This window comes from Phalacrocorax aristotelis, chromosome 10, assembly GCF_949628215.1.
Source record: "Phalacrocorax aristotelis chromosome 10, bGulAri2.1, whole genome shotgun sequence".
Lineage (NCBI taxonomy): Eukaryota > Metazoa > Chordata > Aves > Suliformes > Phalacrocoracidae > Phalacrocorax > Phalacrocorax aristotelis.
The window spans coordinates 7,035,290-7,044,738 of NC_134285.1; the positions used below are offsets into that span (position 1 = coordinate 7,035,290).

The 9,449-nt window shown below is 50.7% G+C and overlaps 1 protein-coding gene across 4 annotated transcripts in view; it reads left to right on the forward strand.

Moving 5' to 3' along the window:
• The window catches only part of ADAP1 (ArfGAP with dual PH domains 1), a 62,334-nt gene extending 53,401 nt beyond the window's left edge, over window positions 1–8,933 (forward strand). For 2 of the 4 annotated variants that reach the window (XM_075104991.1, XM_075104994.1), the window contains 5 exons: window positions 3,472–3,555; window positions 5,911–5,973; window positions 6,276–6,440; window positions 6,880–7,108; window positions 7,514–8,933. In XM_075104991.1, the coding sequence (XP_074961092.1) occupies window positions 3,472–3,555; window positions 5,911–5,973; window positions 6,276–6,440; window positions 6,880–7,108; window positions 7,514–7,542 (570 nt within the window). In that variant the 3' untranslated portion in view covers window positions 7,543–8,933. The remainder of the gene's footprint in view (window positions 1–3,471; window positions 3,556–5,910; window positions 5,974–6,275; window positions 6,441–6,879; window positions 7,109–7,513) is intronic. The other 2 variants (XM_075104990.1, XM_075104992.1) reach the window with 2 other exon arrangements.
• The last annotated feature ends 516 nt before the right edge of the window (window positions 8,934–9,449 follow it).

Consider the following 9,449-nt stretch of genomic DNA (forward strand, 5'->3'; position numbering starts at 1 on the left):
GAAGATCACACTCCCTGGGTTAAGCTACCATCCTTTGGGACTTGAGGCAGCCCCGGGCCTCAGCTGTAGTCCCCTGCTGCCTTTTGCTCCCTCCCATACTCACCCAGCAGCCCCAGGGTGTCCCCTTGTACCCCAGAGGTGCTGCCTCAATCTGATCCGAAGCACTCGAGCCTGATTTAGGCTCGTATTTCTGGGGTTTGATCCCTCCCTGCTGAATCCTGCCACTGATCTATCTGGCTGGCCTCCCAACAGGGCAGGATTGAGGGTTTTTTTTTTCCACTGAGAGGCTCGGCAGTAATCTAGAGCTTCTCATGCTGTTCTCTGCTTGGCTATTCTGCTGCAATACCCCAGAAGAAAGTGGGCTTATCTCTCAGATGGGATAATCCCACATGTGCTTATTCAACCCCTAAAACAGCTGGGGGAGCCCTGCCACTCTGGTGGCATTTGCTGGAGTAAGGCACCCAAAGGGATAAAAAAAAGATGGATCGACAAAGCAGGTCACCGTGCTGCCACCCCAGAGCTTCACGGGGTGGGACAGCATCATGCGACTCAGTGTGTCCTGATGGCAAACAAGAGACTGAAACCAGCCCCGGTACCCTGTTCAAAATGGATATCTGGGTGCTTTCGTGGTGTGGGTGCCTGGAGGGGCAGGGCAAGATGTGTGCTGGGCTGTGACCATTTTAAAGGATGTTTCTGTGGTCCCTTGTTAGCCCCTGCCCACCACCAGACATACTGAGCCAGCCGGGGTGGAGCTGAGGCACCTGTTGGAGCTCAAGACCAGTCCTTGGCATGGGGTGACTCCCCTGTGCAGATGCCCTGTGTCCTGGAGGCGCCTGAACGGGTGCTTCTTGCCGAGGCCGTCCCTCCACTGGGCGCAAGGCTGGAGCCAGCCTTTACCTGCCCCCTAATCTCCATCTGGGCGTGGGAGGCAGGAAAGCTGCAGCAGTGGATTTCCCACTGCTCTGGGCTCCTGTCTGGGGCTGAAGCTCCCTCTGCAGGGCTTCTCCTGGAAACCACAGCAGGAGCAGCTGGTAAAGCTGCAGTGTGCTGCTGCCATCCCGGGTGTTACCATCACCCTTAGGATGCTCAGAGATGGGCTGAATTTCCAGGAAAGGCCACTCTTCGGGGTGCAAACCAAGATCTTCGCATCTTCTCGGGACAAATTAATGAAATGCTCTTCCCCTGTGCTCCTTTCCGGAGCCACACCAGGAGTTTTGAGGACAGGAATAGGTGGCACGAGGGGATTGATCAGCAGCAGGAGGAGCTGTAGTGGAGGGCCTCATTCCTCGAGCCCTGGGGATGGATAAGCAGGAGGTGTGGTGAGAAGAAGTTGCATTTTTATTTGAGGTTGTCAGTCTGAGACTGCCACGGCAACGTGGGTGGCTCTGGTGCAGGATGGAGACTGGAGAGACACCAAGGCGGCATGCGGAGGGGGAGTCTGCTGTGGCGCTGCAAGCAGGGCAGGAGGAAGCTGAGAGCCTGGAAAAGCCATTTGCAAAGGTGCAGGCAGTTCATTTTCTCTGCTTGCTCTGAGACATAAATCGGTGAAAGGAATCTCTGCTAACAAGCTAATGAGACAACACCTTCCCGTCTGAAAACACGGAGCAGTTTAATGTTGTTTTAATACATCAGATATAATCTCGCTGTATCTGTGGCATTGTTCATAATTATACAGACAGAAAATTTTTAGCAACTGAGCCTTCAGGCTTTGCATATGCAGGCGTAGGTTTGTATAAAGAAAGGTGGTGGTGCCCCTTCCTCCAGCGATGGGCGAGCAATACTCCGAGAAGCAATCGGCGGTTGGAAGCCAGCGAGGGTTTCAGCCTCTGCTTTTCTGCAGGGTGAAATCCTATCTTGCATCACGATCGAGGAGGAGACCTGCAAATATATATACGTACATAAATATATAGCCATCTATTTGGTCACTGTATGAAATATCAACATTTTAACATTACAGCTTATTTTTCATTACCTCCAGCCTGGTTTGGTCATCATTAACTTCAGGAGCCAATTCCTCTCGCTGATCCTCTTTGTGCTGCTATCTGGGGTCTGCTTAGCTGCTTAGCATAGGGAAGCAAGTGATAAGTAAATAAAACCTCAGAGAAGTAGGTCAGAGTTTTCCAAAACATTGTTTGTGTTTGTCCTATTATGGTTGGGGTTTCCACCCCCCCCTTCACCTTGAAGTAGATTAACAAGCCAAAGCAAAGTGTTTGAACTTCTAGCAGGTACCTGTTTGCCACGTTAGACCATTTTTGAGGTACGTCCAATCAGCTCCTTAAAACTGAGATCTCCAAAATTACACATTTTTTCCCCCTCAATCATTTTTAAAGCATAGAAAAAATTAAATCTTACTGAAGGCTGACTTCTGCTTTGATATGGTCTTTTCTACACTACTGCAACCTCACCTGAAAGCTTGACAGTGTTTATTTTAGGATCAAGCCTGGCTCATTGAACCTGTCCCTGATGTGTGAAGCTTCACGTGTGTTAATGACCGCCAGATAGTTCAAGGTCTGTCTTCCTGCAGCTCAGCATCCTGGTGTGGGCAGCTGTTACATCTCCCTTCTGACGTGCCTTTCCTTTGCCCGTACCTTTAGACCACAAGGCAGTTATCTGAGAGCTCCCTGTGCGGATGACTTAAAAATAATGTGGCATTTCCAGTGAAACCATCAAAAAGGCATCCAGTGCAGCACAAGCTCTGTGGGTCTCACCAGAGGCAAATGAATAGATGGGTTTAAAAACAAATAAGTTTTAAAGCCACTATTTCAGAGGGGAAAAAAACCACCACCAAAATACCAGAGAGAGATTTCTGCCAAGGAAAGGTAGAAGTGTCAGAGCATCTGGTAATTGAGCTGGGACTTCAGTATAACTGGGCTTGTCCCTAGAGGACTCGCAGATATGACTGATAGACTGGAGTACAAAGTTAAACAGATATTTGGCCACTCTTTTAGCAAATAACTGAAATACGTTGCTACAGCCTCAAAATTATTTGCATGGAGTTCAGGTGTTCCTTGCATATCCTGCCCACAGTCGGCTTGTGGTTTCTGGAGGGACTGGGTGGGTAGGGGGTGCTGGGCAGGCTGCAGAGGTGTCGGGCTGGCTTTGCACCCAGCCAGCGAGTGCTTATGGGGTCAAATTCAATGCTGGCGCTTGATATCTCAAATGCTGATTTGATGCTGGTTTCGCCAGTTCAGAGACAGGCTTAAATCCTTCCCTCTGCAGAGAGCCCCTTGGTGCTCACTGGGGTCTGCAGAGCAACGTGCATGTTTTGAAGCCTGGGACAGCAGCTGGGTGTTCCCCATCCTTCACCTGTTCACTGCCCTTTTTTATGTCTGTTGTTCTTTTTTTTAGGACTGCTGCTAAACTGCACTCTGTCGCTTGGAACAAAGTGATGGGAGAGATGAAACGCAGCAAGATCACATTATTTTATGTGCAGACTATGTTACACACTATGCTTTTCTTTCTTTTTATTAGGAAATAGTGGATTGGTTCAACGCCATCCGGGCAGCACGTTTTCATTACTTACAAGTGGCATTCCCTGGAGCCAGCGATGTTGATGTGAGTTTTCCTGTATTTTTTTTTTCCTCCTCTTGCTTATATTTAGCATCTTGTTACCAAGCTGGAAGGCTTGGAGCGTGCTCCATCCTTCAGAGTGTTTTACAATTACGGGGCTGAAATTGTGGTGGGCTGTAGAGCCCACGTGCAGCACCTGTTTTGCAGCCTTGGAAACTGTGCGTGTGCACACACACATGTTCACACTCAAAATGCGAGTCGTGCGTATGAGTAACTCCAGCACTGTCAAGCGTACAGAAGCCGTGTCTTTCTCAAAGATTGTTGTTATAATATTAGAAGCTGAAACAAAGGCTGGCATGCAGAAAAGATGAAGGCAAAAGAGTGTTGGTGCTGTTTCCAAGCCTCTGGGATGAGTTCTTGTGGGCAGGTCAATGCAGCCTGTCTTATAAATCTCTGCCTCCTGTTTTCCGGGAGCTAGGACTGCTAATTGCATTATCTTTTGCTAATATAATACTAGAGGCTCTATTAGTGCAAGCTGACTGTATGTGCCTTGTACTGCAATTGCTGTGTAACGTCACTGGCTCTGGACTTTTTGTTGTTGTTGGCTACTCTGTTATCTCCTTGGCTTCATAGATTTTTAAATCTAATTGCATTACCTGCCTTCTATTAATTACCTGGGAGGGGTCTAGTGGTGGTCCGGGGCTGGCTCTGGGCTGCAGGGTGTCTGTCCTGCGGCTGCCCGTGTGCCCCAAGGTCCCACCGGAGCCACAGCCTTCCTGTCAACCCATGCACCGACATCAGCTGCCCCAGGTCACCCTGCTCCCTGGGGAGAACGAGGGGAGGCAAAAGAACAACAGTCCCACGGCTGGTGATCCCTGGCACAAGGGACTTGAGACCATTTTCTGATAAGAAGTTAAACTGGGCAAATACAAAAAACCATAAGAGGAGCCTTGTTAGCTGGCTACAGTACAGTTGCTGTGCAGCGTATACTTTCCTTAATCACTTCTGTCCTTCTCCATATCCCCTACTTCTGTTAAAGTGGTTGGCACATCTGCATTGAATTGCCCCAGAAAAACCTCACAGACCTTAATAGAGATGCCATTTGTGCAGCAGTTGGTGAGAGGGTTCATATGCTCACGCCCTGACAGTGTCGATGGGAGACAAGCTATTTATATTTTTACTTATCATCCCCTTGTCATCTATTATTCTTTGGGGGAAAATTGTAACGCTCAGCGAGGTTTAGTTTACGAGCACTACCCCTCGGAGTGTTCAGCTTGGGGACAACTCTGCAGAGGTTGCATTATGTACGCGAGGTAGCTCGGTCCTGGATGTTGCCATCGTTTGCATCTGATTTATGGTTGCTCTTTCCTGCCAGAGAGATGAAAAGGTGTTAACTCTGAACAGGAGCCAGGTTAAATGCAGTAGAGAGGTATCAATTGCTCACACCACTCTATGGATGCCCAGGCTGCCTCTGCAGCTCCTGGGGAGCGAGGATCTCCGAAGGATGCTTTGGGGACCCATCTCCAGGGCGGAGGAACCTCTCTGAGCTCAGAGTGATGAACTCCTTGCTTAGAAAAGTGTCGACAGCCCTGTCCCGGGAGCCAAACGCTGGGGCTACGAATGCTGCGGAGCCCTTTGCTGCCCGCGATGAAGCGTCTGATATGAAGATGCTCCTGGCTTCTGCAGAGCGGCTGTGTGATTCTCTGGGGTTGTATTTTGGGGTGTCTTTGCCCTACAAGCACACGGCTGCTTGACCAGAGCTGTTGTTGGGCAGTTAGGCACTGTGGGAGTGCAGTTTGGCAAGCGGAGCCATTAATAACTGGTTGAAATGAAAGGCAGGAGCAGGGGTGGGGAGGCAGAGCGACGCATGGCCAAGCTTGTTGGCCACATTTTTGTCATCTTTCATGAGGCTTTTAGAGGCATCTGCAAAGGTCTCGCAGCTACAGGCTTGTCTTCACTAAGCAGCGTTAAAAATATCCCTGGTGCTGGTAGCTGTTGTCAGCAGTATCTGCAGGAAGGGGGAGTGCACAAGGCAGCATGTGTTAACGGGGTTTTAAAGGCAAATTGTACTTTGGGGCTTGCGTGAGGGGCTCCCACTGCATCTGGTGGAGGAGATGCATCACCAGAGCTGGCTGGTGAAGTGGGAGTTGGCCTGGGGGCTTCTGCTGGAGGGTGGTTGCTTTGTGGGCAAAGTGCTCAAAGGTGCTTCATGTTTCTGCACCCGCATCTTCTGAGGGCTTTGGAGAGGTGGGACCAAAGCATTTAGCCAGAGCTGTCTTGGGTGGGCTCGGCTTGGGCTTTCCTTCCAGTGACCCCCCAGCTCAGCCCCATGCGCCCAGTGACCCCCAGCTCCCTCCATCTGACGCTGCTCTTTTTTTCTCTCCTCTTTGGTTGCTCCAGCTGGTGCCAAAGCTTTCTAGAAACTACCTGAAGGAAGGGTACATGGAGAAAACAGGGCCAAAGGTAGGATATGAAATGTTTCTGCAGTCCCTCCAAATAGGAGTCTTGTTCTGTACGGGGCTGAGAAGGGTCCGCTGGTGGCACAAACCCACCCTCACACTAATATACATTCCCCACCTGGAAGCAAACATTAAAACGTTTAAAAACATTAAAACAATCCAGAAACACTTCACAGACCAACCACCCTGTCTCCCTTCTCACTGCCCGTTCCTGCAAGCCCACCTGGTATAGGTGACCCAGAGCCTGCCTGTGGTGGCTTGCAGTGGCCCAGAAGCCGCTTGTCCTCAATTCCCCCAACCCATCAGGCTCCTCCAAGTGCCTTGGTACTCCTGGGTCATGCCGCTAAGCAAGGAGCTGCGCTGCTTTGGTGTGTAATCCGGCATTTTTTGACTCTTCAGCAAACGGAGGGATTCAAAAAGCGATGGTTCACCATGGATGACCGACGGCTCATGTATTTCAAAGATCCCCTGGTAAGATGGAGGTGCCTGGACTGTCATTTGGGAGTTCTCTGCAATAATAATAATAATAATAATAATATGCAGTGATGCTCAGGCTGGTGGGAGAGCCAAGAGGGCACTGAGATGTCACTGCTAGGTGGATCTGCCTGTTCTCCAGTGTGCAGTAGCCCCATGCACAGATGTTCACCAAACAGGCTTTGGAAATCCTGTGCACCAGCCGCAGGTTTTTCTGCGGCTGAATTTTGGATCCCTGGTGTTGGTTCGGTATCGTGGGTGCCCCTGGGAGGAGCTGGAGTGAGGCTTTGTGCGGTGGCTGGTGCTTTTGGTGTTTGGCTGCTGCACTTTGCTGATGGGGCTTCTGGGTGGTGCAGGGTGAGCCGTGTCCTGGCTGCGCAGGATGCAGAGCTCCCTGTCACGGTCGTGCCTGCCTGACCGCTCCACTGTGTCCTAGGATGCCTTTGCTAGAGGGGAAGTTTTTATTGGGAGCAAGGAAAACAGCTACAAGGTCCTGGAAGGGCTCCCGCCGTCCACACAGGGAAACCACTGGCAGCATGGGATAACCATCGTCACCCCAGATCGGAAATTCCTCTTCGCCTGTGAGACGGAGGACGACCAGCTGGAGTGGATTACGACTTTTCAGAAGGTTATAAGCCGGCCGATGCTGCCTCAGGAATACGCAGGTGTGTTTGCTGGCAAGGGCTGGAGGTCAGCCTCGGCCATTTATTTCCTGTGCGTTAGAGGATGGGAGGGATAGGAGGGGGATTGGGGATGCAGCGGCATCGCTCCCTCCTGTGCGGTGTGACCGGGACAGCCCTTCCCCGCCCGGGGGAGGATGCAAAGGCTGCCCAAGCAGAAAGGGACTCACGCTGGGAGGGAGGAGGAGGAGGATGGTGCCCTCTCTTCATCACCTCTGGTGTGATGTCCAGGGTGCTGTAAGGATGATCGGTCACGCTGTCATAAGGATAATCGGAGCCAAGGAGCATTGGCATGACATGAACCATCCGCAAGGTGGGCTTGTGCTGGGCTGACACCGCCTGTCAGCACTTGTCCTGGTTTTAACTTAATTTTCTCTGTTTTTCTTTCAGTGGAAGCCCATTTCAAACATAAACCTTAGCTGGGACTGGCTGGGCAGACCTGAGGAGTGAGCTTCTGTTTACAACACAATGTGGTTTTATTTGAAATGTTAAAAATAATGAATAATAATAACAGTAATAATAATGATAATACTTCCCTTTCCCCTCATCATTCACTTGATCATGTCGGAAATCAAGAAGGGCAACAGCGAAACGTTGGAGAAGATGCTGATCCAACCTGAAATCCAGCTCTGTGGCCGCTCCAATGCACTGCTGGGATGGGTGGTCCCTGCAAACCCCATCACCCCACAGCTGCTGAAAGGGTCTCCCACTCGGCTTCGGTGGGGTGGTGAAGACTGTTGGTGGCGTGTCTCATGGGGAGATGGGGCTTCCCCCCACGAGCTGGTCCCTGTGCGCTGGAGCTGAGGGTCCTCACAGCCCCGGCTCCCCGCCAGCCCTTTCCCCGCGGGGCTGCAAGTCCCTGAGCTGCGACGTCCTTGTGGGATGTGAAGCACCGACGTGGAAACACCCAAAATGGTGATGTGCAAAATGGCTCAGCCTCCTGATGGCATCGGAGTAAATGATAAGTCAATTACCTCACCTGGGGAGCGGTGGTGATGCTGTACCCAGGCCAGGGACAAACGGGATTTAGAACTAGAGGAAATCATCATCGTTGGCCTTGTCAGCCTCATTATCTGCCTAAGGAAGGGCACGGAGGAGGGGTGCTCAGTGCAGGGGGAGCAGCGTTGCCCCCACACCCCCCAGCCCTGGGGCCCTGTGAGGGGAAGGGGGACAGGGAGCCATGAGGCGATGCCAGGGGAGGAAAGCTCTTGGGGTCGGGGCCTGCACCCCATCACTGCCCCGCTGTGCCCATGCTCATGTTCCTGGCTCATGGCTCAGGGGGGTTCAGCCTATTTTGGGAGCCGGGTGTGGGTTTGCGGGGGAGGGTGTGTGTTGAGTTTTCGGTGCAGTTTTGCTGACAGGCACCATAAAAGGCCACCCTGGGCGCAGCCCTCGGGCCGGTGGCAGGTTACTTCTCCAAACCAGTGGTTGCACTTTTTCTTTTTTTTTTTTTTTTTTGATTCTCCTAATTTTTTATGTTGATTCCCCCCCCCCCCCCCCCCCAAAAAAAAAAGAAAAAAAAGAAAAAAAAGCTGCTTGAAGTGATGTTTCAGCGCTGTGTTGAGCACTGTAATTCCTGCGGTCGGGGCGGGTGGGCTGGGACCTGCACACCATGTGCTTGATTTTTATTAAAAAATGAAATTTGCAGCATCTGCTCAAGTACCAGCCCCAGACACTGACCTGTCCAACGCGTTTCTTACGTTGGTGTGTGTAAATGAGAGCATCTCGTCAGCTGTATGCATTCGTTCTGTCACTGGTAAGACAACTGTGGTATTAAATGTCATTCGAACCAATAAATTATTATGTCAGAGCCGTGGCTGTGTTGTGCTGGGGCAGGGGAGGGGAGAGCGGGGTTAAAAAAAACCACAACCCAAATGAAACCACACAATAAATGAAAACAAGCAGGTGACGGGCCTGCCAGAGCCCTGGGGGTGCAGGACAGCCACAAAATCATCTGCCCCGGGCTGGCGCTGCTCTGCGCTGGGGAGGGCAGCTGCACACCTGTGTGTATTAGGTAAATACATTTCATGTTATCTATGTGCACATATTTATGTCTATTATACAACATAATATGTATTACACTTGTGTGTGTGTATTATAGAGTGTACATTGTATATACTACTCATATTTTAGGTCTATATGTGTACACACATACACAAAAGGTATCTATTTCTTAGGAATATAAAGTCTGTAGGAGGTGTTGACTATTCACACACCCTATAAACTGTGCCTAGCAGGTACAGCATACTATAATACAGGTTTACCTTAAGGGTCTTTTCCAACCTTACTGATTCTCTATGTGCTGACTAGTGCTCATATGAACACG